The sequence below is a fragment of the Salmo salar genome, chromosome ssa15, assembly GCF_905237065.1.
Source record: "Salmo salar chromosome ssa15, Ssal_v3.1, whole genome shotgun sequence".
Classification (NCBI taxonomy): Eukaryota; Metazoa; Chordata; class Actinopteri; order Salmoniformes; family Salmonidae; genus Salmo; species Salmo salar.
In genome coordinates, this window is record NC_059456.1 from 101,041,293 (window position 1) to 101,060,655 (window position 19,363).

The 19,363-nt window shown below is 41.1% G+C and overlaps 2 protein-coding genes across 2 annotated transcripts; one reads left to right on the top strand and one right to left on the bottom strand.

The window, feature by feature from the left end:
• Positions 1-221: 221 nt before the first annotated feature.
• Positions 222-2,786, bottom strand: LOC106572840 (transmembrane emp24 domain-containing protein 4). Its single transcript, XM_014147369.2, has 5 exons — positions 2,584-2,786; positions 2,166-2,266; positions 1,894-2,019; positions 1,628-1,774; positions 222-1,448 (listed from the first exon to the last, which is right to left on the bottom strand). Exons 1-5 carry the CDS (start codon positions 2,720-2,722, stop codon positions 1,299-1,301), a joined length of 663 nt encoding a protein of 220 aa, XP_014002844.1. The 5' UTR covers positions 2,723-2,786; the 3' UTR covers positions 222-1,298.
• Positions 2,787-2,888: 102 nt separating this feature from the next.
• fam50a (family with sequence similarity 50 member A) lies at positions 2,889-11,274 on the top strand. Its single transcript, NM_001146427.1, is given in 13 exon segments — positions 2,889-3,172; positions 3,342-3,426; positions 3,540-3,639; positions 3,788-3,924; positions 4,024-4,100; positions 8,979-9,045; positions 9,200-9,261; positions 9,403-9,479; positions 9,784-9,838; positions 9,930-9,978; positions 10,088-10,158; positions 10,261-10,371; positions 10,902-11,274. Coding segments are annotated over 13 exon segments (1,011 nt in total). The 5' UTR covers positions 2,889-3,061; the 3' UTR covers positions 10,911-11,274.
• The last annotated feature ends 8,089 nt before the right edge of the window (positions 11,275-19,363 follow it).

The window sequence follows — 19,363 nt, forward strand, 5'->3', positions numbered from 1 at the left end:
GTTATGGTTCAATAATGCTTTAGTTATCAATGTAAAACTAAATCCATAACTAAGGGAAATGCAAATAAACATTGCAAAACATTCACTTAAATGAGATACAGGATTAAATTGATACTGCAGAAGGTGACAAGCAAAATAATTGTTGAAAATAACTTGGTTTTGTATTTTTCCTATGTAGGAAATGTACAGTAATTTTACATAAACAATCACATGATAACCAATTACTTTTACATTTTTTTATTGCATACATTGAAATGACAGCCAACCAAAAGTAAAAACCTTCATAATTACAAATTAAGACGTTGAATTTATACCTCATCATAATACTACTGTATTTTCATTGAAATATTGTATTCACATGTTACTGATATCTAGATCTTAACCTAGATCAGTTTGGAATAACTTGAGGGTATTTTATCATAGGCCTTCATTTTATAACATTCAAATGTAATCTGCACCTGATTCAAAGATATGTTGGTCTTTGGAAGAAAGAAAAATGGTGCTGCTTGTACCATCCTCTAAAAATCAACAATACCCTGTTTCCTGGAATGATACCGCTCTTCAACAGAAGTTAAGGATGTGCGTTGCATGCTGCTTGTGAGCTGGTGTTTGGGAGTGAACAGGTTAGTCATTGAGCTAAAACTATTATTAGCTCTGCTATAATCATGTTATTAGACTAAATCACAATAATCGAAAGGAAAGGGGGATACATAGTCAGTTGTACAACTGAGTGCATTCAACTGAAATGTGTCTTCCACATTTAACCCAACCCCCTGAGAATCAGAGAGGTGCGGGGGGCTGCCATAATCGACATCACGTCTTTGGCGCCAGGGGAACAGTGGGTTAACTGCCTTGCTCAGGGGCAGATTGTCAGCTCGGGGATTCGATACAGCAACCTTTCGGTTACTGGCTCAACGTTCTAACCACTAGGCTACCTGTTTAAACCAAAAGTATACAATGTGCAGAATGACAAATCTACAAAACATGACTGCTTAGTGCAAAGTGAAACAAAATTGAAAGTTACCTTGGGTACATTTGCCACTCCTTATGTGCAGTCCAACAAAGTTGATATAAAACAATACAAAAGTGGGGGAAAAAAATACAGGCAAATGGAAATCGGTGCTTAGTTACTGATCACAATAATTAAAAAGTCACAGAATAATTAATAATGGACAATACATAACACACTGGATGTTCTCAATTAATTTGCTTCCCAGGTTTAAGCGTCTCTCTCTGCCAGTTAGCTCTGTATGGTTGTCACTCCTGTCTTGAACTCAATCAGTGATGTCCTGTGAGCATTACACCAACTTCTTGGCCTCAAAGAAGCTCTTGAGGTGCTTGAGCTGCCAGATGCCAGTGACGATGAGGATAAGTGTCTGAGCTATAGACCACCAAAGCACATGCTGGTTGGTGCTCTCACTAGTCATGCGGAACCGCTCCTCACGATACTGTTAAAAGAGATACACAGACAGTCACTAGATCCTTAAAAGACATGGGTAAGACGTGGATTCCACAACAGCTTTGTATGTGACATTATACAGGTTAAAATAAATGTCAATATCTATTATCCCCTACGGTTGTGGCTTAGTTACTCAACTCAAAATGTAGATGTTCTCTTTCAACCCACCTGCTGATAGTTCTGCTCTTTCTGGATTTGGTCTACTTGGTCCAGTAATTGTCGAGCTCTTAATTGCAGCTCTGTGAGCTTGTCTTTTGCCGCGATTTCAGGGTAGTTGTTGGTATGTTCACCAACCTGAATATCCAGGTGGACTCTCTGTCAGACGGAACACAAGGTTAGAATGCCAGACTACCTGCATATTTACTGCTATACGGAAGGTTTTCTTTTTTTTTTGTGAGAAGAAAATGTCCAAAACAACAACATCCCATTCATACCAGTTTGCCGCCAGCGAAAATGGCCATCTTGGTGGAGTTGGAGTGCAGGCAGATCTGGTGCTCGCCTGGTGTATGGGAAGTAAAGGTGAACCGTCCATCTGACCCGTACTGACGAGACAGAATGATCTAGAATAGAGGGTTGGAGAGAGACACATACCGATGAAACATACGTGGAAGCATTGTGTGTATGAAGATACACATACACAAACTTTAATGACTATACACTTTGAGTGTGGTAACCTTGTATCTAATCTTCTCATTGTTTGACTGACCTTAGTATCCGGATCTTTGATCTCCACATGCATTCCAAGGCCAGGGGTGGCTTGGAGGAAGGATCCCATCTGCTTGTCCCACAGCTGGGTCCTGTATTTCCCTAATAATAGAGAGATACCAGATGAAAGGCTATTCCTCACATCCTCGATAGAGAGCATATTCCATATCAAATAACACGTTGGCTGATCCCAGTCATATACTGTATAATCTTCTCATCTTTTGTAGCTAGCCAGAAAAAAATATTATTTATTAAGACCCATGAGATATTTTTTTATCCATCAAATCTAGCTACATCTGTCAGGAAATTAAAGACATTCATGCACTGACTGACTGGATTAATCAAAATAGCCTATGAGCCAGAAGCAGCTAGCTAGTTAACCAACTTTAACGGTATCTAACGCTAAAATACTAATTTACCAATAACCATAGTCTCATCTGGAATTTCCTCTATAAAGCATTTTTTCTCCGTCTCTCCAATGTGAAAATAGAGAGCGTAACTTGGAGAGAGCCAAGCAAATAATATGATAATTTCAGCGCCAGGTGCAGTGAGCATCATGTCAAATCAGCTGTGTTGTCCCCAGCAGCAGGGTCAGTGTAGTAAATACAACCAGCTGCTACTTTACTTTTATTTTGAAATGATTGACACCCCGCCGGAAGTGGTTGCACGGGCTTTTTTACTGATACGCACCCTACCCAGAATGCACTTCAACGAGACCATTTTCGGTGGTGTTTGTTATGATGCGAGGACATTTCAACATCTAGCTACAATAACGTTTCGCTCTACACTGTGATAAAAACAGTGTTTAGTTGTTGTTTAGACAAGTTGTCTGTAGCTGTAGCGTTTAGCTCATTTTTCCAGATTATTATTGCTGTTTGATTCTCGGAAGATATAGGCATGGCGCAGTACAAAGGTGCAGCAAGCGAGGCTGGAAGAGCCATGCAGCTGATAAAAAAGCGTGAAAAGGAAAGAGAACAACTTTCACAGCTAAAGGAGAAAATTGCTCAGGTCAGTCACTTGTTAACTAAGTAATAGTATTGCTTATTCACTGTTATCTAGTTACTGAAATATATCAAACGAACAATCTATAGCCTTTGCGCTAGACTGTTTACAGGAGTAGCCTTATTAACGTTCCTAGCTATGTGTCCCCCTCTTACTATCTGCATATCTCCTACAGGACAACATGGTCAAGTCCAACATAGACAAGAAGTTCTCAGCTCATTATGATGCGGTGGAAGCAGAGCTCAAATCCAGCACTGTTGGTAAGTATATTATGGGACTTTTTCATGTCAGACTTGCCTTTTATAATGATGAATGTTTGAATACATAATTGTGAAGAACACAATCTCACTGCAATACTGTCTTCCCTTGTCAGGTCTGGTGACACTCAATGATATGAAGGCCAGGCAGGAGGCTCTTGTGAAAGAACGAGAAAAGCAACTGGCCAAGAAGGAGCAATCAAAGGAATTGATGCTGTGAGTTACTGTATTCCCAGAGTTACTCGATTCCCTGCCACTTTTTTGTTTGTTATGATCTCTCAATGACCCCTGATTTATGGGCGAAATCTTCAGTCGAAAGCTATTGTCTGTGTCTCATCTTTGCTCTCTTTCTGTCTACCTTCAGAAAGCTGGAGAAGCAGAAGGAGAAGAAAAGAAAGGAAGAGCAGAAGAGAAAGATTGCCAGTTTATCCTTTAATCCTGAAGATGAAGAGGAGGAGAAAGAGGAGACTGAGGAGGAAGAGGAAGAGGAGGAAGAGGACTGTGAGTGGTGTTCATAATAAATCTGTTGTTTATAGCCACAATACGTATGTATATTATTGTCTAAGAACAATCAATGAAACTGATTTTTATCTTCCAAAGATTTCCCCGCTAAGAAGAAGAAGCTAGGGAAGAACCCAGATGTGGACACCAGTTTCCTGCCAGACCGGGACAGAGAGGTGAGCCTTGTGCATATACAACCAGTCATACTAATTTTCTCCAAATCAAACCTCTCTCACATTGAAATCTCGCCTGCATATAAAGCAAGAGTATTTCTATTTATTAATGATCCTTATTAGCTGCTGCCAAGGCATTTTACAATCCAGGGTTACTCCAAACAGTTTAGTCACAGCCTTATTCTAAAATTGATTAAATTCATTTTTTCCAACATGATTGGAGTCCACCTGTGGTAAATTGAATTGATTGGACATGATTTGGAAAGGCACACACCGGTCTTAATAACTTCCACAGTAGAGAGTTCGTGTCAGAGCAAAAACCAAGCCACGAGGTCGAAGGAATTGTCCATAGAGCTCCGAGACATGATCGTGTCAAGGCACAGATCTGGGGAAGGGTACCAAAACATTACTGCAGCATTGAAGGTCCCCAAGAACACAGTGGCCTCCATCATTCTTAAATGAAAGAAGTTTGGAACCACCAAGACTCTTCCTTGAGCTGGCCGCCTGGCCAAACTAAGCAATCAGGGGAGGATCTTGGTCAGGGAGGTGACCAAGAACCTGATGGTCACTCTGACAGAGCTCCAGAGGTCCTCTGTGAAGATGGGAGAACCTTCCAGAAGGACAACCATCTCTGCAGCACTCTACCAATCAGGCCTTTACGGTAGAGTGGCCAAATGGAAGCCACTCCTCAGTAAAATGACTCTCAGACCATGCGAAACAAGATTGAACTCTGGTCTGAATGCCAAGTGTCACGTCTGGAGGAAACCTGGCACCATCCCTACGGTGAAGCATGGGTTTGGCAGAATTGTGTTGTGGGGATGTTTTTCAGTGGCAGGGACTGGGAGACTAGTCAGGCTTGAGGGAAAGATGAACAGAGCAAAGTACAGAGAGATCATTGATGAAAACCTGCTCAGGACCTCAGGCTGGGGTGAAGGTTCAGTTTCAACAGGCCAACGACCCTAAGCACACAGCCAAGACAACCCAGGAGTGGCTTTGGGACAAGTCTCTGAATGTCCTTGAGTGGCCCAGACAAAGGCCGGACTTGAACCCAATCGAACATCTCTGGAGAGACTTGAAAATAGCTGTGTAGCGACGCTCCCCATCCAACCTGACAGAGCAGGAGAGGATCTGCAAAGAAGAATGGGAGAAAATCTTCAAATACATGTGTGCCAAGCGTGTAGCGTCATGCCCAAGAAGACTTGAGGCTGTAATCGCCGCCAAAGGTTATATATATAATAAAGCACAGAGTAAAGGGTCTGAATACTTATGTAAATGTGATATGTCCGTTTATTTTTAAATACAGTTAAAAAAATTCTATAAACCTGTTTGTGCTTGATCATTATGGGGTATTGTGTGTAGATTGATTAGGTGGGGAAACAATTTAATACTTTTTATAATAAGGCTGTAAAGTAACAAAATGGTAAGGTGCTCCAAAGCTTTTTTACTATCATTCTTTGTCATTTCTTTGTTTCATACTGTAGTTTCTTCCTTTTATTCAGTTTAGTTGCAGGATTTCTCTATTTACTGTACGTTTGCCAATCGGTTGTGCAACCAGACTTATTTGCCATTCCTTTTGCCTCATCCCTCTCAACCATATCATTTTTCAATTCCTCATCAATCCACAGGGATTTAAGTTTTTTACAATCATTTTCTTAATGGGTGGATGCTTATTAGTAACTGGAATAAGTAATTTCATAAATATGTCAAATGCAGCGTCTGGTTGCTCCTCATTACAGACCAACAAGTATTCTTTACATCAACAACATAGGAATCACTACAAAACTTATTGTATGACCTCTTATTCGCTATAGCCCAGCCTTTGGAACTATGGTTTTCCTAGATGTGGCTACTTTATTGTGATCAATACATCCGATGGATCTGGATACTGCTTTCAAGCACATTTCTGCACATTTCTGCAGTGTTAATAAAGATGTGATCAATGCATGTTGATGATTTCATTCCTGTGCTGTTTGACTAGCCTGGCAGGTTGACTGATTAGTGCCAGTGACCTGGTTCAGGTTGTTACAGTTTGAAGCTTTTTCTTGAGTGGGCAGCTTGATGAAAAGCCAGTTGGTATTTAAATCACCCAGAAAATATACTTCTCTGTTGATATCGCATACATTATCAAGCATTTCACGCATGTTGTCCAGATACTGACTGTTAGCACTTGGTGGTCTATAGCAGCTTCCCACCAGAATGGGCTTTAGGTGAGGCAGATGAACTTGTAGCCATATTACTTCAACAGTATTTAACATGAGATCCTCTCTAAGCTTTACAGGAATGTGGTGCAGAATATAAAGGGTCAACACCTCCACCACTGGCATTTCTGTCTTTTCTGTAAATGTTATAACCTTGTATTGCTACCACTGTATCATCAAATGTATTGTGTAAGTGATTTTCAGAGATAGAATATGAATGTCATCTGTTACTTGCAAGTTATTGATTTGATGAACCTTATTTCTTAAGATACATATTTTGAGCACTTTTCTGAGAAGTGTGATTGTTCTCATTGCTATACTGGGAAGCTTAGCAGAAGTAGACATGCTTATGTTATTTCTGTCAGCGCATAGTAGTAGACATGCTTATGTTATTTCTGTCAGTGCAGGGTGAGCTGCACCCAGTGGACTTCCTACTAGGGCACACCGCCTCAGTACTAACCGTATAACTCTGGTTCATAGGCACATGATTGCAGCATACAATAGCTGTAGGATCAGCAGAGGCATTCAGGGCAGTTAGGGGGACATAAATGAGGTTATTTACATTGTGTCTTCCCTGGGATAATGTACATTTGCTGAAGCATTATGACAACTTGGCGACACAATGGTAGGGATTAACTGAGCTGGGCTTGGGTCATTGATAAGTCATTGTCTCAACGCAGCCTTATAGTGGTGTGAAAGGATCCAGGAACCCACATTATTTGGGTGGATCCCATCCTCCTTATAAAACAAGCTTTGTTTCACCCACAGAGCTGCAATAGTCATGTAGCCAGTTATGAAGGGCTGAAACATTCAGTGCCACGATTTGGGGAGGGCCAGTGTGTTGGTGCATAGACCCAATCAGTTCTTTAAAATCCATCTTCAGCTGTTCTGAGCGTCCCTTCATAATGTCATTGAATCCTATATGAACTATGATAGCCTCAATTTCCTGATGCAGGTTTAAAATGTTTGAGTGCAGTTTATTGTGATGTCCTGTACTCGTGCTCCTGGAAAGCACTACGTTTTTGCTCCAGGGACTGAGTCATTTCTCACCATTGAACTGCCCAATACAACGGCCGGAGAAGGGGATGGAGAAATCTGCCCATTCCTACCCCTTTTACTTCTGTCCAGTGTGCACAGGGTGTACACTATATAAATGTGCCTTTATACACACAGAGCCCAGGGCATACACTATATAAATGTTGTGTGTGTCTGTGCATATTTATAGATATATATATATATATATATCTATCTATATCCACACACACAACTGTTCAAAAGTTTGGGGTCACTTAGAAATGTCCTTTGTTTTTGAAAGAAAAGCAAAAGAAAATTGTCCATCAAAATAACCTCAAATTGATCAGATATACAGTGTAGACATTGGTAATGTTGTAAATGACTATTGTAGCTGGATACGGCTGATTTTTAATGGACAGCTGAAAACTGTTCTGACTTAAAGAAGCAATAAAACGGGCCTTCTTTACACTTGTTGAGTATCTGGAGCATCAGCATTTGTGGGTTCAATTACAGGCTCAAAATGGCCAGAAACAAAGTACTTTCTTCTGAAACTTGTCAGTCTATTCTTGTTCTGAGAAATGAAGGCTATTCCATGCGAGAAATTGGCAAGAAACTGAAGATCTCCTACAATGCTCTGTACTACTTCCTTCACAGAACAGCACAAACTGACTCTAACCAGAATAGAAAGAGGAGTGGGAGGCCCAGGTGCACAACTGTGCAAAAGGACAAGTACATTAGAGTGTCTAGTTTGACGAACAGATGCCTCACAAGTCCTCAATTGGCAGCTTCATTAAATTGTACCAACAAAACACCAGTCTCAACGTCAACAGTGAAGGGGCGACTCCGGAATGCTGGCCTTCTAGGCAGACTTCTTCTGTCCAGTGTCTGTGTTCTTTTGCCCGTCTTCATCTTTTATTTTTATTGGCAAGTCTGAGATATGGCTTTTTCTTTGCAACTCTGCCTATTTGCAACATTAACAATGTCTACACTGTATTTCCGCTACAAGACCATGGTGATTGCCTACGGAGCTGTGAAGGGAACGGCACCTCCATACCTTCAGGCTCTGATCAGGCCCTACACCCAAACAAGGGCACTGCGTTCATCCACCACTGGCCTGCTGGCCCCCCTACCTCTGAGGAAGCACAGTTCCCGCTCAGCTCAGTCAAAACTGTTCGCTGCTCTGGCACCCCAATGGTGGAACAAGCTCCCTCACGACGCCAGGACAGCGGAGTCAATCACCACCTTCCGGAGACACCTGAAACCCCACCTCTTTAAGGAATACCTAGGATAGGATAAAGTAATCCTTCTAACCCCCCCCCCTTAAAAGATTTAGATGCACTATTGTAAAGTGGTTGTTCCACTGGATATCATAAGGTGAATGCACCATTTTGTAAGTCGCTCTGGATAAGAGTGTCTGCTAAATGACTTAAATGTAATGTAAATGTAATGTAATGTATTTCTGATCGATTAGATGTTTTTTTTAATGGACAAAAAATGTGATATTTTCTTCTTTCAAAAACAAGGACATTTCTAAGTGACCCCAAATTTTTGAACGGGTGTGTGTCACACGGAGCCCAGGGTATACACTATATAAATGTCCTATATATATACACACACACACACACACACGGAGCCCAAGCTTACAATGTGTTTATTATTGGGAGTTCAGGAGGAGGAGAATCGGCTTCGAGAGGAACTGCGCCAAGAGTGGGAGGGGAAGCAGGAAAAGATCAAGAGTAAGCGAGATTGATTACACACGACCATCACACATGACGATTACATCCAGTGCTCTTTTTATATTGGTCCCTATGGTAATGATGAGCTTAAATGAATAGTTCACTACCCTGCTAGTTACAACCTTGCCATGATAATGACACATCTTCTGTGCAGGTGAAGAAATTGAGATCACGTTCTCCTACTGGGATGGATCGGGGCATCGTAAGACTGTCAAGGTACAGTAAGAGAGAACCGGTTGCTTAGCCATGGATGTGCTGCCGGAAAGCAAATGGAGCCATACCTTTAACTTTGGTCGCATGAGATATACCTGTATACTATAGCATGTATCAGTGTGCATTGTTGTGTGTTTACTACAGATGAAGAAGGGCAATACCATGCAGCAGTTCCTTCAGAAAGCACTGGAGGTCTTGAGGAAAGATTTCAGTGAGCTCAGGTAAGAGTAGATGTGACTGAAGTGGTGGCTTTGGTTTTACCTAGGCGGGGGTATTCACTAGAAAACAGAAGCAAACTAAATTAAACGGGGAGAAATTTCTCCAATAAAAACGTGCGTTTTCATCGCAAAACTTTTTCAGTTTTAGAGTAAACGGTTTCCATTGTAAAAACGTTTTGCAACTGTTTGCTACGTTCTTCGTCTAATGAATACACCCTAGGTGCCCATTGGCGCTAACATTATAAGATTTCCCTTTAATGTTATTCTTTATGAAGGAAGGTTGTAAAAGGTTGGGGTGTCTTTGTAGGGCTGCTGGTGTCGAGCAGCTGATGTACATCAAAGAGGATCTGATCATCCCACATGTGAGTGCTGCTGTACATCAATCTGAACTATTATAAATTTACATCTCTTCTTCATATTAAACTAAACAATTATCTCTTATTTCTGTTCTAGCATCACAGTTTCTATGACTTCATTGTGACAAAAGCTCGAGGCAAATCTGGTGAGCCAGTGGTAACGCCCAAGGTCATCTAAAAATCGACGTTATATTTAAACATTTATGTAACTTCACCGATGGCATTATTTTTTTGTTAAACTTTATTCCACTACAGGTCCACTCTTCAGCTTTGATGTCCACGATGACATTCGGCTGGTGAACGACGCCACTGTTGAAAAAGACGAGGTGAGGCGATCCGTATTGTTTTGATACTTAAAAAAAAAAATGTAATCCAAGTTATTTGCCAGTGCAGCAGCGTTAACAACGAGTGTCCTTGGTGTGTCGTAGTCTCACGCAGGTAAAGTGGTGCTGAGGTGCTGGTATGAGAAGAACAAGCACATCTTCCCTGCTAGCCGCTGGGAGCCCTACGACCCGGAGAAGAAATGGGACAAATACACCGTGAGTGGTTATCTTGAACCTTAACACACTACCAATATCTACGTAGGAATATTATAATTGCTTTCTTATAGTTTTATCAAACGATGTGATTGGTATTCTAGGTTTATGTAGAGTGTGATGTAATGTGTTCCTCCACATTATTCCCTGCTGTGGCCAATCACACGTCACGGTGTACAAATGAAACAGCAATAGAATGTAGCATCAGTGGCTGGATAGATCATTGTGCATATAATGGCTTATGATTTATACCCTTTTACAACTTTTGGGCTGAAACGAACAGGATTGTTTCATAAGTATGCTCCACATGATGCTGTATGAGTGTCGATGCTTACAGAGCTGCATGCGCGGGCCTGTTCACTTTCAGCTGTTAGTTCATAAAACATGTAGGAAATATTATCAATAATTGAATCATTATAGCCCAAAACTTGTATTATTAGGTAAAGAATGGATATGAAGTTGGGAGGTTTATCGTAAAACATGCAGATGTTGCAACGTAAATTAAATATTTTTTTTTATTTCTTGTTTTTCAGATCCGGTGAAAATATTGTCTTCAGGATCATTCTGGACACACATTTTTTCCCCATGTTTTACTATTACTGTATTGTCAGAAGCATTTTACTTTCAGATTGATAAACTATATTCACTTTAAATCATTAGGTTACTCTTCAACCTTTTTTTTCAATTCCCCAAAGTGCTGTTGCCTAACAAACCATAGTGATTTCTTTACCATAACATAACAATTCTGTTGAAGAAATATTACTGCTTTAATTTCTATGAAAATGTGTGATCCCAAATCTTTTTTTCTTTTTTTAAATACAAAACAAACCTACACTTGGACGCTGTTCACTGTGTTAATTAAACTTGATCAACTTTACTAATTTATATTATTAAAAACAACATTTTTATTTGGCCTTGTTTATTGTAATAAGTGTCCTAAATGTGGTTTGTTTGGCGCCTCCATTACTATCGTAAGACTCGGTTGTTGGAGATATTTGAAGAAATGGAACAATACTGTCAACTTGCCGTTTGAGCTACAAAAGAGGGCCGCTGGTCGCCAGTTGCCCATCCCTGCACATAGAATAGGAATCGGGCCGTATTCTTCTGGACTACGACTTGTTGACTTGATTGTAACTTTGGGCAATATTTTGGCAGCTTCACTGTTTCCAGTTCCTCTGGCAAAGAACACTTGTAAGGTGAAATACTAAAGAAATGCTTCTATTTCTGGCTCTATACACTTATATGCCCTGTTTATCATAAGCATTTCAATAGACATTGAAATGCTGAAATATTACCAAGGCAACTGCGACCAGCAGTTGGACATGCAGGATTTAAAAATCCTGGATAAGTGAAGGACTTTTTTTAACGATTCATTGTAGAGTTGATTTAGAGTAGTACAGTGATTGGAAGTGTGCTGTTTTTACCCTCGTATGGTAATTTCTCCCCTCTTAGGAAGTAACAATATGCCATTCAGCAGACATTTTATCCAAAGCATGCAATGGTAGTGGGCAAGATGGAGGCCGATAATCTATTATGCTACCTTGCTGACCGTTGTAGATCCAGCTGTGTTTTGTTCCCTCTTAAGTGTATTTCTTTTTTATTTAACAGTAATTTAACTGGGCAAGTCAGTTAAGAACAAATTCTTATTTTCTATGACGGCCTACACCGGCCAAACCCTAACCCGGATGACGCTGGGCCAATTGTGCGCCGCCCCATGGGTAACAATGACTTCCAGATAACCGAGCGTAAAGGATATTAGACCGTTGGGCCCCTCCTCCACCTCTGTGTTTACCTATCCACTGTCACATATATCGTTAGTTCCATTGCGCCTATATACCTATACACACTCTCTTGTGATAGAAGTTGTTTTAGGAAAAAATATCTAATCTCTCCTCTGAGTTGATGTGAAAATGTACTGCATTACTGGACGTACATTATTTTACCCTGCTCCTTTCTCTGCCCAAATCAAGTCATTTATGTATATCCTGTCCTCTCATGCACCATCTTATGGGGGGGGGGGGTTGGTCCAGGCTGTGAATACTGCAGAATCAACAGAGATGTTTGAAGAACCCTAGGCATTCCCTCTGCCGAGGCATTTGGAGTAACAGTAAGTGTGTGTCAGAATAAACACGGTTTCACCCTACAGACCCTATACCTTGAAAGTATCTTCTACAGTGGTATGGTTTCACAAACAAGTATGTGGCACTGCATAAGGCACTGCATTGCACATAAGTGAGACAAGAAGGAGCTGTTTGTGTTATTTCTGAAGACCGAACCAAAAACAACTTAGGTGTTATGTTCTGTCTTTTCACTTGTGATGTTTGCTTTCAGATTTTGAAGAATGTGAAGAATTTACCTCTGAAAAGGTCAAGATGTCATAGACTGTAGTGCCTGTCACCAAATAATAGTTATTTACTGTACAATGTCCTTGCATGTCTACCATGGCCATTTTAGCACTGTATTTTAAAGCTGTGTGTTCATTTTAATCATTATTACAATGATCCTATTCTTAGCATAATTTCCCCAGGTTGTGTTCTGTGGCCTTGTTCTTTTCTTTCTGGGTGGACAGATGTGTGCCAGCATTATGTCCGCGCTCCACACGATGTGACTGTTGACTTCGTAGCTGATCAGAATCCTAAATATGACACTATCGTTGTCTCCTGGCAACCCAGCCAGTTTGGTAAGGGCAAACATAAGTCACAAACATTTTCTTCTAATTATCAATCATATACTGTAGAACCAATGTAGTGGCCATTACAATTGGTTGTTTAAAGTCCACAAAACCCACTAAAACTTTTAGATAATGTGATTTCACTGAAAATAGAATATGAATTCATAGAATGAAAAGGTATAGAGGGATAAAAGGTACTGTATTGGCATAAATCAGATTTTGTTCAATACATACATTGATGTTGACAGATAGTATTGCCATGCATTCATGTGCATGTTAAAGCCCCCATGCAGTCTTTGTAATTTTATTTTTAAATCATCACTCTATGTCTAATAAATCCCTGTGTTTATTAGGATCCCCATTAGCTAGTCTATTAGGATCCCCATTACCTGGTTTATTAGGATCCCAATTAGCTAGTCTATTAGGATCCCCATTACCTGGTTTATTAGGATCCCCATTAACTAGTCTATTAGGATCCCCATTAACTAGTCTATTAGGAGCCCCATGACCTGGTTTATTAGTATCCCCAGTAGCTAGTCTATTAGGAGCCCCATTACCTGGTTTATTAGGATCCCCATTAACTAGTCTATTAGGATCCCCATTAGCTAGTCTATTAGGATCCCCATTACCAGGTTTATTAGGATCCCCATTAACTAGTCTATTAGGATCCCCATTACCTGGTTCATTAGGATCCCCATGAACTAGTCTATTAGGATCCCCATTACCTGGTTTATTAGGATCCCCATTAACTAGTCTATTAGGATCCCCATTACCTGGTTTATTAGGATCCAAATTAGCTAGTCTATTAGGATCCCCATTACCTGGTTTATTAGGATCCCAATTAGCTAGTCTATTACAATCCCCATTAGCTGGTTTATTAGGATCCCAATTAGCTAGTCTATTAGGAGCCCCATTAGCTAGCTTATTAGGGTCCCCATTAGCTAGTCTATTAGGATCCCCATTACCTGGTTTATTAGGGTCCCCATTAGCTAGTCTATTAGGAGCCCCATTAGTTCAGGTGCAGCAAAGAAAGAACTAGCAAAGCTGCAGCTGGCACTAACGCTAGTTAGCGTTGGCTTGCTAAACTACCTCTAACTTCCTTCATACTGGACACAGAGACACAAAAATGGTATCCACAAGTTCATCTGACTCTGCGGAAGTAGATAAAGTATCCCTTGAACTGCACACACAGAACTAACATCAACAATGTGCATGATAGTCTTTCATGGTGTGGGTTGAAGAGAAATGGACTACTTCTCTTCAAGTCTTTTAAGAAACATTTGTGTGTTGAAAGTGCCTTACCGCTTGTATAATCTATTTGCATACACTTCAAAACAAACACACTGTAGAATACCCCAACAGATACGCCACTATCGGTTTCTTCAAGGTACCTACACCAAAAAAAAACGATTTAATGCGCCGCTCAGTTATGTGTAGAGCCATCGTGGAATGCTCTGCCACCAGAGGTTACTCAGGCAAAAACCAAGTTTAGCTTTAAAAAACAGATACGAAAGTATCTTGTATAACAGCGCCTCTCCTCTTTCTAAAGCTCTAATATAAATGTTCTGTATATAACAATATGAATATGCATACAGTACATTCGGAAAGTATTCAGACCCCTTGACTTTTCCCACATTTTATTACATTACAGCCTTATTCTAAAATTGATTACATTGTTACCCCCCCTCATCAATCGACACACAAAACACCATAATGACAAATCAAAAATAGGTTTTAGGACATTTGAAAAAAATTATGAAATACCTTATTTACACAAGTATTCAGACACTTTGCTATGAGATTCGAAATTGAGCTCAGGTGCGTCCTGTTTCCATTGATCATCCTTGACATGTTTCTACAACTTGATCGGAGTCCACCTGTGGTAAATTCAATTGATTGGACATGATTTGGAAAGGCACACACCTGTCTATATAAGGTCCCACAGTTGACAGTGCATGTCATTGCAAAAACCAAGCCATGAGGTCAAAGGTATTGTCCGTAGAGCTCCAACACAGGATTGTGTTGAGGCACAGATCTGGGGAAAGGTACCAAAACATTTCTGTAGCATTAAATATCACCAAGAACACAGTGGTCTCCATCATTCTTAAATGGAAGAAGTTTTGGAACCACCAAGACTCTTCCTAGAGCTGGCCGCTTTCCCAAACTGAGCAATCTGGGGAGAAGGGCCTTGGTCAGCGAGGGGACCAAAAACACAATGGTCACTCTGACAGAGCTCCAGAGTTCCTCTGTAGAGATGGGAGAACCTTCCAGAAGGACAACCATCTCTGCAGCATTCAACCAATCAGGCCTTTATGGTAGTGGCCAGATGTAATCCACTCCTCAGTAAAAGGCAGATGACAGCCCAATTGGAGTTTGCCAAAAGGCACCTAAGGACTCTCAGACCACGAGAAGCAAGATTCTCTGGTCTGATAAAACCAAGATTGAACTCTTTAGCCTGAATGCCAAGCGTCACGTCTGGAGGAAACCTGGCCCCTCAGGGGTGTGTGCTCAGTCCCCTCATGTACTCCCTGTTCACTCATGACTGCACGGCCAGGCATGACTCCAACACCATCATTAAGTTTGCCGATGACACAACCGTGGTAGGCCTGATCACCGACAACAACGAGATAGCCTATAGGGAGGAGGTCAGAGACCTGGCCGTGTGGTGCCAGGACAACAACCTCTCCATCAATGTGATCAAGACAAAGGAGATGATTGTGAACTACAGAAAAGGAGGACCAAGCACGCCCTCATTCTCATTGACGGGGCTGTAGTGGAGCAGGTTAAGAGCTTCAAGTTTCTTGGTGCCCACCAACATCACCAACAAACTAACATTGTCCAAGCACACTGATGCAGTCGCGAAGAGGGCACGAAAAAAACCTATTCCCCCTCAGAAGATTTGGCATGGGTCCTCAGATCCTCAAAAGGTTCTACAGCTGCACCATTGAGAGCATCCTGCCTGGTTGCATCACTGCCTGGTATGGCAACTGCTCGGCCTCCGACCGCAAGGCACTACAGAGGGTAGTGGGTACGGCCCAGTACATCACTGGGGCCAAGCTTCCTGCCTCTATAGCAGGCGGTGTCAGAGGAAGGCCCTACAAATTGTCTAGTCATAGACTGTTCTCTCTGCTACCACATGGCAAGTGGTACTGGAGCACCAAGTCTAGGTCCAAGAGGATTCTAAACAGCTTCTACCCCCCAAGCCATAAGACTCCTGAACATCTAATCAAATGGCTACCCAGACTATTTGCATTGCCCCTCCCCTCTTACACCACTGCTACTCTGTGTTATCTATGCATAGTCACTTTAATAACTCTACCTACATGTACATATTACCTTCTCCTTTCACTAAAGGATAGTTTAACAAATGGATATCTTCTATAATTTTTACCTCGACTAACCGGTGCCCCCGCACATTGACTCTGTACCGGTACCCCCTGTATGTAGTCTCGCTATTGTTATTTTACTGCTGCACTTTAACTACTTGTTACTTTTATTTTTTAATCTTGTTTTTTAAACTGCATTGTTGGTTAAGGGCTTGTAAGTAAGCATTTCACTGTAAGGTCTACACCTGTTGTATTCGGCGCATGTGACTAATACAATTTGATTTGATAGGGAGAGGTGTGTGTGTGTGTGTGTGTGTGTGTGTGTGTATATGTGTGTGTGTGTGTATGTGTGTGTATATATATATATATATATATATATATATATATATATATATATACCTCTCCCTATCTTCACAACAACTTTGACAATAAGACTTGACCATGATTACTTGCCATCCAATGTTACTCCTAGGAGTTTAGCTTCTTCAACTTATTCAATAGTCACACCCTTCATACACAACTCTAGTTGAGGTTTAGGTCTAAGAGAATGCTTTGAACCAAATATAATGCTGTTGGTTTTAGATGTATTTAAGACCCGTTGTTTTTTGTTAACTACCCATTCTGATATTGACTGTAAGTCCTTGCTGAGAGTATAAGTGAGCTCCCTTGCTGTAGGTGCTGATGTGTAGCGTGCAATCATCAGCATACATAGTCCTTTTCTCTTCTTGTAAGACAAGTGCCAAATAATTTGTAAAAATAAAGAGTAACGGCCCAAGGCAACTGCACTGTACATGTCTGACGTTAAAGAAACCTCACGTCTGACGTTAGAGAAACCTCAATTTGAAGATTGATCTGAGTTCTATTGGATAAGTAACTCTCCAACCATGTGATGGCAAGTGAGCTTTTTTTCAATAACAAGGAAGGCTGCACTAAAATCTAACAATATACTGTAGTTCCAACTATTATCTTATTATCCATTTCTTTTAACCAATCATCAGTCATCTGAGTCAGTGCAGTTCAAGTTGAGTGCCCTTCCCTATTTGCATGCTGAAAGTTTGTCTTTGAAAAATAACACTGTATTTGTTCAAGCACAATTTTCTCCATCAGTTTACTAAGAACAGGCAGCAAACTGATTGGGTGGCTGTTACAGACAGCAAAAGGTACTTTACTATTTTTAAGGCAGTGGAATGACTTTACCTTCCACGCCAGTGGAAACACACTCCTTTAGGCTTCGCTCAAAGATCTAGCAGATAGGGACGGCAGTACAGTCTGCTACCATTCTCAATAGTTTCTATCTAGGTTGTCTATACCTGGTGGCTTATCATTATTGATGGATAACAATAATTCTCCCAACTCTTCCACATAAACTTGACCAAATTCAAAACAGAAAACCTTCTCTTTCATGATCAGATCTTCAATACACAAATATGATGGTTCAATGTTGTCATTTCACTTAATTTCACTGTCACATTATTTCACTTCACTTTAAAAAAAATATATATTTGTAATCATTTATTTCCCTGAGCCTCACCTGGCCCTTGAAATGCTCAGTCTGATCGTGTGGGCGTTAGGAAACAAATTTGAACATATTTACATACACAGACCTGATTGGCTGATAGGATGGTCTAGAGCCCCACCCCCTTGTCCAGATGAACAGTCATTGGTCTATTATAATCAGATCACATTGACATCATGATGTGGGCCAAAAGTTCCATCCCACCTGAGCAGGCAAAAATTTCAGGGATATTTTTCAAACAGTTGTTACACAAAAAGGTTATTATCATAATTTTCACAATTTCAGTGTCTTATCACGTTTTTAACTGCACCGCCCCTTTAACATGTCCAGTCTTTTCCGGCCTTGTCCTTTACATTTACGTCATTTAGCAGACGGTCTTATCCAGAGCGACTTACAAATTGGTGCATTCACCTTATGATATCCAGTGGAACAACCACTTTACAATAGTACATCTATATCTTTTTTTTTGGGGGGGGGGGGGTTAGAAGGATTACTTTATCCTATCCCAGGTATTCCTTAAAGAGGTGGGGTTTCAGGTGTCCTTCTAGGGATCTCCTTCCTCAGAGGGTTCCAGGTCTCTGTTCAGGCCTTGTCCTTCCAGGGATCTCCTTCCTCAGAGGGTTCCAGGTCTCCGTTCAGGCCTTGTCCTTCCAGGGATCTCCTTCTTCAGAGGGTTCCAGGTCTCTGTTCAGGCCTTGTCCTTCCAGGGATCTCCTTCCTCAGAGGGTTCCAGGTCTCCGTTCAGGCCTTGTCCTTCCAGGGATCTCCTTCTTCAGAGGGTTCCAGGTCTCTGTTCAGGCCTTGTCCTTCCAGGGATCTCAAAATCAAAATCAAATTTATTTTTATATAGCCCTTCGTACATCAGCTGATATTCTCAAAGTGCTGTACAGAAACCCAGCCTAAAACCCCAAACAGCAAGCAAAGCATGTGAAAGAAGCACGGTGGCTAGGAAAAACTCCATAGGAAAAACTCCCTAGAAAGGCCAAAAACCTAGGAAGAAACCTAGAGAGGAACCAGGCTATGAGGGGTGGCCAGTCCTCTTCTGGCTGTGCAGGGTGGATATTATAACAGAACATGGTCAAAATGTTAAAATGTTAAAATGTTCATAAATGACCAGCATGGTCAAATAATAATAATCATAGTAGTTGTCGAGGGTGCAACAAGCACGTCCGGTGAACAGGTCAGGGTTCCATAGCCGCAGGCAGAACAGTTGAAACTGGAGCAGCAGCACAGCCAGGTGGACTGGGGACAGCGAGGAGTCATCATACCAGGTAGTCCTGAGGCATGGTCCTAGGGCTCAGGTCCTCCGAGAGAAAGACAGAAAGAGAGAAAGAGAGAATTAGAGAGAGCATATTTAAATTCACACAGGACACCGGATAAGACAAGAGAAATACTCCAGATGTAACAGACTGACCCTAGCCCCCCGACACATAAACTACTGCAGCATAAATACTGGAGGCTGAGACAGGAGGGATCAGAAGA